We start from the raw sequence: 17,765 nt of genomic DNA, 5'->3' as shown, positions 1-17,765 counted from the left end.
GCAAGATAAAATAATAATAGTTTAGCCATTAAACAAAGTGAAGGGCCTTTAGTTCTTCCGCATCAGCTATAGATAACATGCTGAGCCATGTCCTTGACCTGTTCTGCTGACACTGAAACCCCCACCAGGTGGAATAAGTGAGCTGCATGCTGACCACAAGCACACAGGCCCCAGACTGGACGGAACCAGAAGGTTGATGATGGTGACTCCTGATTACTTCACCACCAACCAATCAGAAAAATGTCCACAAGCTGATCAGGCACCCTGCAACCCTCTCACTCACCCTGTCTTTAAAAACTTTTCCCCGAAAGCCTTTGGGGACTCTGGGTCTTTTGAGCATGAGCCACCTGTTCTCCTTGCTCAGCCCCATGTTGGGGCGCCATGCAATAAACACTGTACTTTCCCTCACCACAAGCCAGTGTCAATAGATTGGCTTTAGTACACGTGGGCAAGTGGACCCAAGTTTGATTCAGTAACATACATATATACATACATATACATATATGTAGATATATATACAAAAATATACATACATGTTGAGAAATGGAATACTGACTGCATATCAGTAAACAAAGGATGTCACAGTCATCAGTGATTGCAGCCACCAGCCTACGGTGAGGTGGTGAGCCCTGAGGGAACTCAGGATATGAAAACACAGGATACCAGCCCCAGACAGCTGAGGTATACATCAAAGGAACGATTTCAGTGTGCCCAGACTCTTTCATCTTCCCATACATAGAAAAGTGTTAAATTCCTTTACATGAGATGCCTAGTTTACTTTAATTAAAAATAATCTTTTGACGTTCTAACCACCTGCCCTTGGTTGCAAAACTCCGATATAACCAGGCTCCCCACCTCGCCTCCTCGGAGCAGTTCTCTCAGGGTTACCTGAGATGCTGCCTCCCGGGCTTGAAGTCCTAAAAATTCGTGCCGAATAAAACATAACTCTCAACTTTTATGCTGTGAATATTTCTTTAGTAGACAATATACATACACACACATTTTGTTTATTCGTTCATCTGTTGATGGATATCTGGGTTGTTTCCACCATTTGGCCATTGTGAATAATGCTGCTATGAACATCAATGTACAAGTGTCTGAGTCCCTGCTTTCAATTCTTTTGGGTATATGTCCAGAAGCAAAATTACTAGGTCATATGGTAATTCTATTTTTAACTTTTGAGAAACCACCGAACTGTTTTCCACAGTGGCTGCATCACTTTACATTCCCACCAGTAGTGCACAAGGGTTCCAATTTCTCCACATCCTCAACACTTTTTTTTCCCATTTATGGGTAACAGCCATACTAATGGGTACATAGTAAGATCTCATTATGGTTTTGATTTGTATGTCCCTAATGACTAATGATGATGAGCACCTTTTCATGTGCTCGACTGCCTGGAAAGATCAGGTTGATGGCCATGATGGAATAACAGGGAATGGATTTATCCTCCTGCCTGAAACAATCAAAAAGAAAAGAAAAGAAAAGAGACAAAATACTTGAAACAATGGTTTTCAAGACATGGGACATCAGGCAAGAAGAACACTAACCCCTGAAAGCTGGGAAACAACGAACTGAGCTCTATAATTGCCCCAGCTTACTTTCTTGAGAGAATTTCCAAACCACACAGTAGGGAGGGAGAACTGAGGTGGAACCTGGTGAGCTCCCTGAGTTGAAGAGACAGAGCTGAGAGTCCATGGAGACAAAAGCAGCTAGAGTTCATAGCACAGAGTACCAGAAAAGCCAGAGTTGCACAGAGAACCCCAATCATCCCCCTCAAGTGTACAGAAGAGTACTGATCAGCATGTGCATATAAAGAAACAACACTAGACCAGCGAAAGAACCATTTGGAAGTATTAGAAGAACAGTGCCCACTATTCACACAGGGTCAGGAAACCGTAACCGTTAACCTGACTGGAAAAAACCCATAATTCAGAGAATTACACAGACCTCAGGAAGGTCTTGCTTCAGTAGTGGGATATAAGACTGTGTACTTCCCCAGACCCACCTAATAAATCATAAAGCAACACCTAAAAGGATGAAACTGTTTCCAGGTAACTGCACCACAGAACAAAGCCAAAATTAAAATAATTTTTTTTAAAAATCCGGCACCCAACAACATAGAATTCAAAATATTTGGTATCTACTGAAAAATTTCCAGGCATGTAAATAAAGAAGCAGAAAAATACAACCCATAATGAAAAGAAATACCAATCAATAGAAACAGACACAGAAATTACACAGATGACAGATTTACCGAAAAAGCCGTTAAAACAACTATTATACTCTTTATGTTCAAAACACAGACAAATGTATGATCGTGTTAAGGAGAGACATGGACAAGATAAAATGACATATCAAACTTTTAGAGCTGACAAATACACTGGATAGTATTAACAGCAGATTAGACACTACAGGAAGAAAAGATTATCAAACTTGAAGGTATAGCAATAGAAACCACTCAAAATGAAACAGAGAGGGGAAAAAATGAGCACAGTGTCGATAATACATGACGCGATATCAAGGAGCCTAAATAACATACGTATAATTTGAGTCACAGAAGGAAAGGAAAAGGGAGTCAGAAAAAAAAGTGTTGAATAAAGGCAAAAAACTCTCCAAATGTGATGAAATCTTTGAACCCATGTGAAGAGGAGAGTTAACTTAGCAGACCCGAGACAGGTATCCCTAGAAAGCCCCGCTTACAATGTTGGTCCTTGCCTACCTCTGGGAACTTAGATTTCAGGATGATTCCCACCATTCCCCAATGATAAGAGTATCTCCCTGTGCCTAACCTGTGCAAACAATATGGCTTATGTTGAATACCTGTTTTCCATCCTGAAAACTGAAATTCTGGCGCATGTTAGGCAGAGAGCTCCCCTGATAAAAACCGTTGGCACTGAGTCACCGATGAGCACCCCCGGCAGACAACACTGCACATATACTGTCAAAACTCTCTGCTGGAGCAGTTAAGCATCCCCTGTATGACGCCACTGGAAAAAGACTCTTGGAAGAGTGCTGATTTTACTTTTGTATCTTTTCACTGTAATAAATCATAGCTGTGAGTATGACTGTATGCTAAGTTCTGAGTGTCTTCCTAGCAAATCACTGAACCCAGAAGTGAGCTTGGGGATCCCAGACAAACCACAGATCCAAGAAGCTTGACGAACTCCAAGCAGAAAACCACACCTATAGGCATATCACAATCAAACAGTTTAAAACAAGGAATAAGAAAAACTTAAAAGATCAAGAGTGAGAAGAGCTTCAGGCTTCTTGATAGCAACTCTGGAACTAGAAGACAATGAAGCAATGCCTTCAAAATTCTAAAGAAAAATAATTTCCAACCTAAAATTCTATATAAATTTTCAATCACACATTAAAGTGTGATGAATGCATCTTCTGACATGACAAGTCTCAAAAAATTATCTTCCATCAATCCTTTCTTGGAAGCTAGTGGAAGATGTGCTCAATCAAAATGAGAGTAACAACCAAGAAAGAGGAGTCCAGGATAAAGTTGCTCCATGCAGGAGCGAGGTGAAGGGAATTCCCCCAAAAGACGGTGAAGGGTGACTCAAGGGTGGCTACATTCACAAAGCACAGAGGACTCTGAGTTGAAATTAGAGCGGCTAGGAGGTTGTGGGAAACAGTTCTCCATAAAAACAAAACGAATAGAATGCTGAAAGGATAAAGAAGATGTGGTATATAATTACAATGGAATACTACTCAGCCATAAGAAAGAATGAAATAATGCCATTTGCAGCTACATGGATGGACCTAGAGATTATCATGCTAAGTGAAGTAAGTCAGACAAAGACAAATACCATATGATATCACTTATAGGTGGAATCCGAACTATGACACAAATCAACATATCTACAAAACAGAAACAGACTCACAAACATAGAGGACAGACCTGTGGTTGCCAAGGGGGAGGGGTGGGGGAGGGAAGGATTGGGAGTTTGGGATTAGCAGGTGCAAACTATTACATATAGGATGGATAAACAACAAGGTCCTACTGTAGAGCACAGGGAACTCTATTCAGTATCTTGTGATAAACCATAATGGAAAAGAACATGAAAAAGAATACATATAACTGAATCACTTTACTATACAGCAGAAATTAACACAACACTGTAAATCAACTATACTTCAATAAAATATTTTTTAAACTTTTTTTTAAAGAACTAGTAGAATGCCTGCTATGTGTGAAAATCTTAATGGGAGAACTGAACAATGGTGAAAAATCAGAGTTTTATTCATGATAAGTAAAATTAAGAGTTTTATTCATGATAAGTAAAATTAGGCAAACAAAAACCCAAATGATTAACTCCAACAAAAACGAAAAGGTGGGAAGGAAAATCACAATTAATAGTTGTCTTGTTATGAATATTATTATTCAGAATTGCATAATGCTGAATCTAATGTAACCAGACCATGAGACATCTGTCCTGGGGGAACAGAGGGATGGGAAAGTCCCATGTGTAGCAGAGGCGAGAGTGGGTGAGGAGAAAAGTACTCAGTATTTATCCACGTTTAAAAGCACATTACAGGGACTTCCCTGGTGGTCCAATGGTTAGCAATCTGCCTTCCAATGCAGGGGACACGGGTTTGATCCCTGGTCAGGGAACTAAGATCCCATATGCCGCGGGGCAACTAAAGTCCACGAGCCGCAACTAGTGAGCCTGCGCACCACAACTACAGAGCCCATGCACTCTGGAGCCCATGTGCCACAACTAGAAAGAAGCCGGTGCACCACAACAAAAGATCTCACAGGCCGCAACTAAGACCCAAGGCAGCCAAAAGTAAAATAAATATATATATATTTTAAAAAGCACATTACAAGCATGTTATTTAGAGAAAAGGAGGTAAAGAACAAAATAATCCACAGAGTCAAAAGTGGTAGTCCCTGAGGAAGGAGTTTCAAACAAAATACCAAAGGCTGTGACTAACAAATGCCATAGACAGAATGGAAAGTTGGAAACAATTCGTTCTTACCTTAGGAAGTTCAAGCAGCATCTCTGGAGGTGTCAAAGAACGACTGCTTGTACAAGAAGCACGGTCAGATATTTCCACCACACTCTCACGGTCTTCAAATTCATCACATGTATCTTCCCTGTCACTGTCAATCTCCCAGTCAATAACCTGGAGATCATCTAAAAAATACAATTTTAATTTTAAATATCTTTAATGTGTTTGAAATCTATTCTTCCTCTATAGCTGTAAAAGATCCATGTTGTTCAACAGTTTTAAAATATATTAAAAGACAGCAGAAAGTATACTCCTACTCTTATCTATAAACATCCCATTTCTCCCAACTCTTACCCCTACCCCAATTCTCAGGTAACTACTTCTGTTAGTTGTTTTTGTATTCTTCTAGAGTTTCTCCAGCATTATTGTTGATATGGAGAAAGTTTTAATGGTCTGGATAGAAGATCAAACCAGAAACAACATTCCCTTAAGCCAAAGCCTAATCCAGAGCAAGGTCCTAACTCTCCTCAATTCTATGAAGGCTGATACAGGTGAGGAAGGTGCAGAAGAAAAGTTTAAAGCTAGCAGAGGTTGGTTCATGAGGCTTAAGGAGAGAAGTCATCTCCATGACATAAAAGTGCAAGGTCAAGCAGTGACTGTTGATGTAGAGGCTGCACCAGGTCATCCAGATGATCTAGCAAAGATAATTCATGACGGTGGTTACACTAAATAACAGATTTTTAACGCAGATGAAACAGCCTTCTACTAGAAGAAGATGCCATCTAGGACGTTCACAGCTAAAGAGGAGAAATCAGTGCCTGGCTTCAAAGCTGCAAAGGACAGGCTGACTGTCTTGTTACGGGCTAAAACAGCTGGTGACTTGAAGTTAAGCCAATGCGCATCGACCATTCTGAAAATCCTAAGGCGCTTCAGAATTATGCTAAATCTACTCTGCCTGTGCTCTATAAACAGAACAAAGTCTGGATGACAGCACATCTGTTTACAACATAGTTTACTGAATATTTTAAGTCCACTGTTGAGACCTACTCCTCAGAAAAAATGATTCCTCTCAAAATATTAATATTCATCGACAATGCACCTGGTCACCCAAGAGCTCTGATGAAGATGGTGTACAATGGAATGAATGTTGTTTTCATGCCTGCTAACACAACATCCACTCTGCAGCCCATGGATCAAGGAATAATTTTAACTTTCTAGTCTTATTATTTAAGAAGTTCATTTTGCAAGGCTATAGCTGCTATTGACAGTGATTCCTCTGATGGATCTGGGCAAAGTCACCTGAAAACCTTCTGAAAAGGATTCTCCATTCTAGATGCCATTAAGAACATCTGTGGGGCTTCCCTGGTGGCGCAGTGGTTGAAAGTCCGCCTGCCGATGCAGGGGACACAGGTTCGTGCCCCGGTCGGGGAAGATCCCACATACCGCAGAGCAGCTAGGCCCGTGAGCCATGGCCGCTGAGCCTGCGCATCCAGAGCCTGTGCTCCGCAACAGGAGAGGCCACAACAGTGAGAGGCCTGCGTACCGCAAAAAAAAAAAAAAAAAAAAACAACACCTGTGATTCATTCAGTGGGAAGAGGTCAAAATGTCCACAGTAACAGGAGTTTGGAAGAAGTGGATTCTGACCCTCATGGATGACTTTGAGGGGTTCAAGACTTCAGTGGAGGAAGGACTGCAGATGTGGTGAAAATAACAAGAGAAGTAGAACTAGAAGTGGAGCCTGAAGATGTGACTGAATTGCTGCAAGCTCAGGATAAAACTCTTAACAGGTGAGGAGCTGCTGCTTATGGATCTGCAAAGAAAGTGATTTCTTGAGATGGAATCTACTCCTGGTGAAGAGGCTGTGAAGACTGTTGAAATGGCAACAAAGGATTTAGAACATTACAAAAACTTAGTTGATAAAGCCAGCAGCAAGGTTTGAGAGGACTGACTTCAATTTTCAAAGAAGTTCTCCTGTGGCTAAAATGCTATCGAGCAGCATAGCAAGCTCCAGAGAAATCGTTTATGAAAGAAAGAGTCGATCGATGCAGCAAACTTCATTGTTGCCTCATTTCAAGAAACTGCCACACCAACCCCAGCCTTCAGTGAGTAGCCATCAACACTGAAGCGAGATCCTCCACCAGCAAAAATACACGACTTGCTGAATGAAGGCTCTGATGATGGTTAGCATTTTTTCTGCAATAAAGTACCTTTTAATTAGGGTACGTGCATTTCTTTTTAGATATAATGCTGCTGCACACTTAATAGACTACAGTAGTACGTAAATATAACTTGTATGTGCACTGTGAACCCAAACATTCATGTGACTCGGTTTGCTGCAACTTTCACTTTATTGCGGTGGTCGGGAACCAAACCTGCAATATCTCTAACATGTACCTGTACTTCAGAGAACTGGCTTGGTCAAAGAGACCCAAAGTGGAATCCAACCAGTTCTAACATGTTCAAGCTTAAGTTGTTAACTGTAAAAATAATACTGGTAATACTTATCTCTTAGAGTTATTGTGATAAATATTATGAGAAAATGTTTCTAAAAGGCTGGGAGGCTGCGACTCAGTATTATTTTTAAAAATGCTAAGTATCTATATTAGAAAATGAGTGTAAGTTTCTTCCATTATTAAAATCTAATCTATAACAGAAACTAAATTTCTTACAAAATTATCAATTTACCTTCACTGGCCCCATCTTCTGGAGAGAAAATATTCCTGCTATAAAACCTGCCTATTCTAGAACCATGTCCATTCTCTCTCTGTGATTTCAAAATTGTTTTATCTTCATCTGACAGATCACTTCCACTGGAACTCCATGTTATAGCTGTAAGCCCACTGGTACTCTTAGATGTGGTAGGTTCTGCAAAAGAAAAAGGGAAAATATAAAAATGGCCAATTGATACAGTTATTGATCAAAATGAAGTTTTATACATGTTACTTTGCTGAAGTCACAAATATACAATATTCTGCTGATAGTGAAAGCAATGTCTTATTTCAAATCTTCCGAACTGAAGGTCTATGTACAACCTGGCTAAGATTCTTTGAATTAAAGCCAAATTACAAGAAGAAAAAGAAGTCAAAATGATTGAGAAAAGTCATAAAAGACAAGGAAAATGACTGGAGCACAAATGAAAACTCAAAAATAACCTTCGAATAATTACAAAACTATAAAACTTCGTAGAATATTTCATCAAGCCATAAGGAAACACAAAACAGGGCTTCCCTAGTGGCACAGTGGTTGAGAGTCCACCTGCCGATGCAGGGGACGTGGGTTCGTGCCCTGGTCCAGGAAGATCCCACATGCCGCGGAGCGGCTGGGCCCGTGAGCCATGGCCGCTGAGCCTGCGCGTCCAGAGCCTGTGCTCCACAACGGGAGAGGTCACAACAGTGAGAGGCCCACATACCGCAAAAAAAAACAAAAAACAAAAAAAAAAACCACAAAACAAACCACACCAATAATTATCTGTAATCGGAATGCTTCTGTGTGCTTCCTTTGCCATACTAGGAGCCCTGGTAACAGCAGTTTGCTTAAAATACTTAACAGCAAACTATTTTAATTAATTAAACTTATTTTGAGGTAATAGTTGGTTCACATACAGCTGTCAGAAATAACAGAGAGGGCCCGTGTATGCTTCACCCAATCCCTCCAATGGTAACATTATGAACACCACAGTACAACACAGAATGTCGATACTGATTGTCAAGATAGAGAACTCCATCCCTGTGAGGATATCTTACACTGCCATCCCTGTGAGGATAACTCCCCTCCCCACCTCAATTCCCAATCCCTAGCAACCACAAGGCAGTTTTGCACTTCTATAATTTTGTCATTTCAAGAATAATATATAAATGGAATCACCTGTGTTACCTTTTAGGACTGGCTTTTTGTGCTCAGCATTATTCCCTGGACATTCACCAGGCTGTTGTGTGTATCACCAGTCACTTTCTTTTTATTACTGAGCAGTGTTCTGTGGTGTGGATGAACCACAGCTTGTTTAATCAGTTACCCTTGAAGGACATCTGGGTTGTTTCCAGTTTGGGGCTATGACAAATGAAGCCACTATGAACACTGTGTACAGCATTTTATGTGACTGTAACTTTCATTCTCCAGAATAAATGTCTAAGGGTGCAATTGTTGGGCTGTATGGTAATTGTGCGTTTAGTCTTGTTAATGAACTGCCGAACTGTTTTCCAGGGCGGCTGTGCCATTTTATAGTCCCACCAGCAATGTGTGACTGATCCAGTTTTTCACATCAGCAGCAGCACTTGGTGTGGTCACTATATTTTATTTTAGCCATTCTGATAGACAGGAAACCTAGAAGGAACAGGGCGACTCTATCTCGATGGAACCAGAAGTCCAACAGAAAATTTTACTGATTTTGATCAGAAAAGGAATAGGTATCTAATAAAAATCAAATTTTCTATTCCTATTGAGTAGATAGGTGAGTTATAATGCTAAAACCAAAAAAAAAAAAAACTCTCTTAGTCACATTTCAATACAGTATAAAGTTTAGAGATTAGATATTATAACTCGAGTTTTACAGAAGAGGAAACAGGCTCAAAAGTTAAATGACTTCATTAAATACCTATTTATATAACACCTCTGATATAGTAAACCTTGAGGAAACAAAAAAAAAAAAGAAAGAAAACTCCTGCCCTCAAGGAATGCATGATCTGAAAGGCAACACTAGTTGATCATGAAAAGAAAAATTAAATACTGTATTAGAGATATGTCACAGTATAATGATGATGGCGCCAAAAAGGTGGATGCTTCACTTTATGTTGATCGGGAAAGGAAGATTCACTGACAAAACGATGTCTGGAAAATCAACATTTACAAAGGCACAAAAACATGAAATAATAGTAAACACTTACTGAACACTTACTTTGTTCCATGAACATCTAGAATTACTAAAGTTGTCTATCCTTCAAAATAAAAAATTAAATATAAACTATTCACAATAACCTAAGAACTCATATTGATTTAAAGAGCTAATAAAACTAAGCTGTGTACTTACTTGCCAAAGACATTATCAATCTTTTTCATTATTATGCATCTGGACAAGTAAATCAAAAAAGAAAAAGTAGAATGCTACAGACTGAATGTTTGTGTTCCCCTAAAACTCACATATTGAAGCCAAATCCCAGTGTTATGGTATTAAGAGGTGTGGCCTTTAGGGGGTAATTAGATCATGAGGGTGGAGCCCTCATGAATGGAATTAGTGCCCTACAAAAGAAGCCCCAGAGAGATCCCCAGCCTCTTCTACCCTATGAGGATGCAGCAGGGAGGTGCTATGAACCAGGAAGCGAGTCCTCGCCAGACACTAAATCAATGTCCTGACTTTCCGCCCCCAGAACTGTGAGAAATAAATTTCTTTTGTTTATAAGCCACCCAGTCTACAGTATTTTTCTTATATACAATAAGAGCCTGAATGGAGTAAGACAGGAAGTTATCACTATTTTCAGATTATATAACAAATTCATAAACCTATAAATTATAGGCACCTAACTGTATAATTTATATAGTTAACCTCTACCAGGAATTTATTACTCAGTAGTTCATTTTACTTGCTAAAAAGGGGTTGCCCTTGAAATCAAGGCTCATTCCAACGAAATTCCAGGAACAACATCAGCCAGACTATGAGAATAGTTACCATGTATTTATAAACATTTCTGGGTGACCAACGTGTGCTAGGCACTATGCTAGGACTTGGTGTTATAGGCTGAATTGTGTCCCCCCAAAACTCATTCATATGTTAAAATTCTAACCCCCAGCATCTAAGAATGTGAACTTATTTGAAGATAGGGTCTAAAGCGATATTATTAGTGTGGGCCCTAATCTAATATGACACCTGTCCTTGCAAAAAGGAGAAATTTGAACACAGAACCATACATGCAGAGAGCGAAAACACAGTAAAGAGACACTTGGAGAAGACAGCCACCTACAAGTCAAGGAAAGAAGCCTGGAGCACATCCTAGAAGGAAGCAACCCTGCCAATACCTTCACTTTAGACTTCTAGCCTCCACAACTGCAAGATAAGAAGTTTTTGTTGTTAAAAACACCCAGTTTGGGGCTTCCCTGGTGGCGCAGTGGTTGAGAGTCCGCCTGCCGATGCAGGGGACACGGGTTCGTTCCCCAGTCCGGAAAGATCCCACATGCCGCGGAGCGGCTGGGCCCGTGAGCCATGGCCGCTGAGCCTGTGCATCCGGAGCCTGTGCTCCGCAACGGGAGACGCCACAACAGTGAGAGGCCCGCGTACTGCAAAAAAAAAAACCCAACAAACAAACAAACACACCCAGTTTGTAGCATTTTATTATGGCAGCCCTAGCCATATCCTAGCCCTAGCCACCTAGGATATAAAGATGAGCAATAGAGGAGGGTCTGCCCTGAAAAAATCTATGGTCCAACAGGGAGAAAAGCACATCAAGAAATAATAATTTAAAAATTTACTAATGCGGGACTTCCCTGGTGGTTCAGTGGTAAAGAATCTGCCTTCCAATGCAGGGGATGCAGGTTTGATCCCTGGCTGGGGAACTAAGATTCCCACATGCCGTGGGCCAACTAAACCCACGTGCCACAACCACTGAGCTCGCGGACCTCAATGAGAGAGCCTGCGTGCCGCAAACTACAGAGCCCACACGCCACACTGCAGAGAAGCCCACGTGCCACAACTAAGACCTGATGCAGCCAAAAAAAGATACAATAATAAAAAAAAAAGAATTTTTTAAAAAAATGGGCAGAAGACCTGACTAGACATTTTTTTAAATAATAATAATAATAAATACATACATAAAAATTTACTAATGCTTCTCAAGGAGATTTCTGACTCCATAACAAATAAATATTTTGAGAACATATTTTGCAGGGTATTTCAAGAAAAAAAATAAACACTATCTTCTTTTTATTACATAGTTTCATTTTGCTTGGTAAATACACTTTTTTAAAGTTTTGCCTTTTAAAGAAAATCACTAACTACAAAGGTTCCAGCCTCTTTCATTTCAAGTTTTTATCTTCTTCCACGTCCCTCAAACCTTCTGGCGAGATCCTTTGCCAACATTCATTTGCTCACTTCTCTCACCCCTTCTCTTCTCCTCCATTTCCTCCCCTTTCCTTCTCTGGTTCTCAGTGCCTTACAGGTAAGGAAATAGAGATGCGGAAACAAGGAAATGGAGTCTCCCCCTTTTTTGCACACTTTGCAAAAGTATGTTCCCCCACTTCTGCTTCCCAGCTCTCATAAAAATATTACTTCCACATCCTAGAAGTTTTGTTAATAGCCTGTCTTAAACTAATATGTTAGAAGTTACTGTTTTTAAAATGAACCAGTTCTAGGAAATGCCTTGAGTCCCCTTTTCTATCAATTTCTATTTGTATGCTTCTGTTAAGTTATTAACAATACTTTCTGTTCTTAACAACCTGCTTATGCTGTAAATAAATTAATTATACATGGATACAAGCTCTTTCAGCCCATGAGAATCTACTGATCATTCCACAGAATCGAGAGCACAGCAGAGTAGGTTTTAGGTTGAATATATTGGCATGGGAAATCATCTCAAAAGATCCTTTTGAAATTAAATACAAGGTAGCAGCTTATTTAATATTTCTCTCTCCCCAAGTTAAATTTGACTACACCAATTTTAAGTCTCCAAAAAAAGATAGAAGCCACATCTGTAAAAGAAAATAGTTAGTTGACCCTTGAACAACACAGGTTTGACCTGCGCAGATCCACTTACACACAGATTTTTTTCGATAAATATGCACTACGGTACGGCATGACCCGCAGTAGGTTGAATCCGCTGATGCAGAACTGCGGACAAGGAAAGCTGACTGTAAAGTTAGTTACAGGCGTATTTCTGACTGTGTGGAGGGTCAGCGCCCCAGCCCCCCATGTCAGTCATTCAAGGATCAACTATACTATTCTCTCCATATATTATGACAGTTTAGAAATCAGAATTAAATTGATCTTTGAAAATCACAACATTCAGCACTAATAATATTAAAAATTAAATTCTGTAGCGCCATCAGAAGACTATGGTATTTTATAATACAGCATTTTATGAATCAAAAAGATTAGGGGAATTTTATTCTTCAATTGCATAAAAAGAACCCCCTTAAATGTTAGTGAAGTAATAATACAGCTTAAAGTGTTGAGTCTCTTACTCACAGAAAGCTTCCCCACCCCGCAGGACTCTGAACGGCTCTCCCACTCTGCCATCAAACACAACAGCAATTGCTGCCATTAAGCACCTACTAAGTGTAAACCTTTGAACTAGGCGTTTTGATTATTATTATTTTTTAAACTCACAATAACGCAATGAGATACACAATTCTTAGGCCTATTTTCCAGATGCAGAAACTGAGGCTCAGCATGTTTAGCTTGCTATCTCAAGACCCCACACTCAAGATACAGTCAGGCCACTTCAGGGTCAGATGAGATCCCTGAAGTCTCAAGCCCTCATCCTTCCTGCCCAGAGGGTAACTGAGTGTAGCAGCAGAACCAGTGGCCTCCCTGATATCCACTCCCTCTTCTTCCTAACAAAATCCCAATTTTCTTTGAGCAGCAACATACATGTTTAAAAATCCTTAATTTCACTGATGTCCCTTTAGTGGAGGTGACCCTATGTAAAAGGCTCTGGCCAAGGCAGAGGTCCTAGAGAGAGTACTCCTTCTCAGAGGAAAAGTTCATTTGGAGAAAATCCTCCAAGCCTATACTTTTCCTGAGAATTGAGCCTGGAGAATTCAGCCTCTACCTCACGACTGCAAAAACAAACCCTACACTAAGGCAGCAGAACTCAAAATGAGTCTGGCCCCCTGTCCTTCTTGTTGCAGGGGATAAATTCAACCCATCTCTTCAAACACTCCAATACAACTTCCTACTATCTGTAACTGAAAGCCTTCCCTAACTAATTTGCCAAGTAAGAATTTCATTGACTAAGTAGTATAGTCCTTATATCATAGATCATAACTTTATTATGATCTTATTATTCTTTTTAAAACCCTGGAGCTATGAACCTGAGCTTGCCTACTGGGCTCTGTTGATAACAGTGAACCCAGGAAAGAGACAAAAAATTTTAATAATTACCTACATGACACAGAAAAAATGGGGTGGATGGTGACAAAGATGAGAGATTTTTTCAAAACAATACCTTTTTACATTGTTTGGGTGTTTTCTTAACCATGAATATATAGCCTACCCAAACTATGTAAACATCTTTTTAAAAGAAAGCAAATAAATCAAAGGAGGATACATTAGCCTTATACCTTTTCTGCCAAGAAATCAACAAAATATTACCTGTCTTGGGTCCAGAGGATAATTCAAGGTGTTTTTCTGTAGTAGTCTTCTTTTCAGCTGTTAATGACTGCAGGCAGATAATGACAACAATAATGATAATTAGTGATGATGTAGCAGTTTATGTGACAAGGGCTAAAAACCAACAAACATAAAATATTCAAGAACTTACACTACACCCCTTTAACATATTCCTCTGTTTTCCTTTATTTACCAACAAGTAGTCCCAAAGCAAATACTTACAGTGCATTTTTGTATTCTTCCAGAATCTAAACAGAGAGCTATCTAACCTTGAGCTGTCTAACCTTTAGTGGTGAGTACTCCTTCTTATGCTGAGTACTTCAAAGTTACCACATACACCAAAATTAACCAGAATATCTCGCTGCCATTAGATTCTAAGTATGTAAGCATTTCATAAATACTTCTTTTAAAGAGAAGGATGCTCAACAGTTTCATCTTCTGAGAACATTTTCAGTATGTATCCTTCACTTACAAAGAAGTACAAAGGTTCTGCATGACAGAAAGAGGTGAATACTGCTATGCCACAATTTTTAAGGAATTCAAGGATGAGGAGAAAAAAGTAACACACCAATTACAGTGTTCTGAAAGAAAATAAGGAAGGGAATTCTGAAGAAATATAATTACAGTGGCCTGAACTCTCAGGAATCTCAGATTTGCCCTTCAGCATTTCAGGGAAAAAAATATTATGACTTTACCAGAGTCTCAGGAGTCTCCTGAAATCCTTCTCCACACCTGAGCCATGCTTCAGAGAGGGAAGCTTCTGCCCCCACGGTCCTGAGACCTGCTCGTCTGCACTGCAGTGGACTCTCTCCTGGAAAGGATGGGTATTCTACATCCCAATTTCTTTTTCTCTGTAGAAATGGTTTTCAAAGAAAAAAAAAACCAGTGAAATCAACTTCACTAAATATACAGTAACACTGTGGAAACCCAGAAATGGCATCGGTGGCAGCATAGCTTTTATTTTATTTTAAGTATAATTTCCATTTTATTGTCTTTTCAAAGAACAGTATTTCTTCAGTCTTTAAGGACTTAGCTCCTTACATGGGCTTTGGTGGAGGCTGTGGGGCAGCACCCCCAGATCTAAAACAAGGTGACGATGTTTAGTCCTTCCAGACTTTCTGAGAATGATTTCTGACTACCTTGCAGTGAATGGCACAACTCGTGCAGTTATGTACTTTCACATACAGTCTGGGAAGTGCACACGCATCGAAAACACTGGCTTCAGAAATGTCCCTGAAAGCTTCGGCCTCTACTATGTTCCAAATGACGAATTTCTTAACAGCCTTGTCCTTGGGCACACGTCGCGAACAGTTGTGCAGCGAACAGGCTGCACATGTCTGTGGCCCTTTTAGGCATGACCATTGTTCCTTCTTTTCTTGGTCATCCTGGAAGTGAGAAGGCAAGAGAGGACTGGCAGAGTTTTTAAATGTCTCTGAACCGCCACAGAAAGAAAGAGTCACGAGATAGCAAAACCACAAGCACGTGGACAACACAACTAGACAACAAACTCCAAAATACAAGCGTGTGAGGACAAACAATGAACACTCCAAAGTTCTGCATGGTATCATATCTGAGAGGAAAGAAGCTGAGAGAAGCAAGGGAGCAAAGGAGGACTGAGCACAGACATCTGGTGTTCACCAGGAAGGGGAGCAGGCAGCCTGAGAATGCACCAGAAATAGAAAGGGCAAGGGATCCACCCTAGAAGACCCAAAGGAGCCAAGGAGTTTATATCCAGGAACAGTGACAACACTGACTTCTTTCCTCAAGCCATTTTGTTTTTTTAAATGTCTATGACAGACAAATACTCACTTTGTAAGTTTTTAAATTTGCATTTTAAGGAAAATTTTATATTTGCATTGGGAATCAAATTAAGGTCAACTACTATGAGCTGACCACCGAATCAGAAATAAAATCCCTCATCCAGTGCCATTGTAGTTTAAAAAAATAAATTAAGATTAAAATATACCATTAAAACTTTCTTAACTAGGAAGAAGGGAACAAATTCATAAAAATAAATTCAGCCATAACATAGATGGTATTTTAATACTTAACAGGTCTAAGCATGTTCCTTCTCATGCAGAAATTCCTATGGTGGGGCAGGACTGCAAGAGGAAGAGGTATCTATCCTCAAGAAGGTGCTACCCTCCACAGACACCTGTCAGGATTCAGTTACCTGACAGCTCTGAGAAAGCTCACTTAGTTATCTAGGACAGTAAAGAAACTGGAAAATATCATTTGGCCTACTCAGAGTCCACATACACACACACACACACACACACACACACACACACACACACACACATATATTTTTAACTCCAGAATACCTCTTTAATACATTAAATCAGCCCAGGTCAGCTCTTTAACCAAGTGGGTGATACCAGGGATGGGACAGGGAAGGACAAAATGAGCCTGAAATATCTTGAGCCAGAGAGTGAGAAAGTGCCCAAGGAATAATGAGAACATGTAAAAAGGACACATGAGCCTGAATGAAGGGGCTCTCACTGGCCAAATGTGGGACATTCCAGCATCAAATAAATAATGACAGTAAAGGATTATAACCTACTGAATAAAACAAGACTGTAAGTCTACATTGATATAAACAAATAAATAAATGACGGATTTACAAAATTATCAATGAATGCTAAAACTAGTGGGTAAAAGTTTGAGGATGAAGAGGATATATACATGATCACAAAATGATTCCCCTCAAATTACTTATTAATTCCAAAGGGAAAAACAGTAACTTTACAGTGGAGAAACCTGTCAGACACCATCTTAATCAAGTCATGAATGTTGATGTAAACCAGCATCAAATGCTTCTTAATATGAGGCAACAACCAGAATACAGGACAACCTCCACTGTATTACTACCAAAAATGCATACCCTAAATCTAAACAGAGAAAATATCAAACAAGCCCACAATAACTGGCCTATACACCTCAACAATGGCAAGGTCAAGAAACACAAAGAAAGTCTGAGGAACTATCCCAGATTAATGCAGGGCTAAAGAGGCATGAAAAGAAAATGAACATATGACCATGGACTGGATCTTGGACCAGGGGAAACAGATCATTATTAGGCAACTGATAAAATTTGAGCATATACGACTGATCAGATAACAGTATTTCATCAATTTTTAATTTCCTAGTTTTGTAATTACACTATGCTTATGTAAGAGCTGTCCTTAACCTAGGAAATAAACATTCTGGGGTACAGGTTCACTATGTCTCTCAATTCCTCTGAAATAGTACAGAAAAAATTTAGATATACACATGTAGAGAAAGGGAAACAGACAGAGAGACCAATAATAACAAATTGGTGAATCAGAATAAAGGGTTACTGTACTAGTTTCCTAGGGTTTGACATAACCAGTTACCACAAACTCAGTGGCTTGAGACAACAAATGTATTCTCACAATTCCAGAGGCTTCAAGTCCAAAAATGAACGTGTTAGTCCCTCTGGGGGCTCTAGGGAAGAATCTTTCCT

The 17,765-nt window shown here is 39.7% G+C and overlaps 1 protein-coding gene and 1 pseudogene across 13 annotated transcripts in view; both read right to left on the bottom strand.

The window, feature by feature from the left end:
• SPIDR (scaffold protein involved in DNA repair) overlaps nt 1-17,765 on the bottom strand; it is a 353,215-nt gene that overhangs the window by 297,690 nt on the left and 37,760 nt on the right. For all 13 annotated transcript variants that reach the window (XR_007472561.1, XR_007472562.1, XM_033437698.2 and 10 more), the window contains exons 2-5: nt 14,974-15,129; nt 14,261-14,327; nt 7,651-7,830; nt 4,993-5,150 (exon numbers count right to left, since the gene is read on the bottom strand). Coding sequence is in view for 11 of the 13 variants with exons in the window: in XM_033437698.2 (XP_033293589.2) it covers nt 4,993-5,150; nt 7,651-7,830; nt 14,261-14,327; nt 14,974-15,129 (561 nt within the window). In the remaining 2 variants the exon portion in view is untranslated. The remainder of the gene's footprint in view (nt 1-4,992; nt 5,151-7,650; nt 7,831-14,260; nt 14,328-14,973; nt 15,130-17,765) is intronic.
• Nucleotides 15,229-15,906, bottom strand: LOC105748249 (40S ribosomal protein S26-like; annotated as a pseudogene).

Source organism: Orcinus orca, chromosome 17, assembly GCF_937001465.1.
Source record: "Orcinus orca chromosome 17, mOrcOrc1.1, whole genome shotgun sequence".
Taxonomy (NCBI): Eukaryota; Metazoa; Chordata; class Mammalia; order Artiodactyla; family Delphinidae; genus Orcinus; species Orcinus orca.
This window is presented reverse-complemented; position numbering and strand designations above follow the sequence as displayed.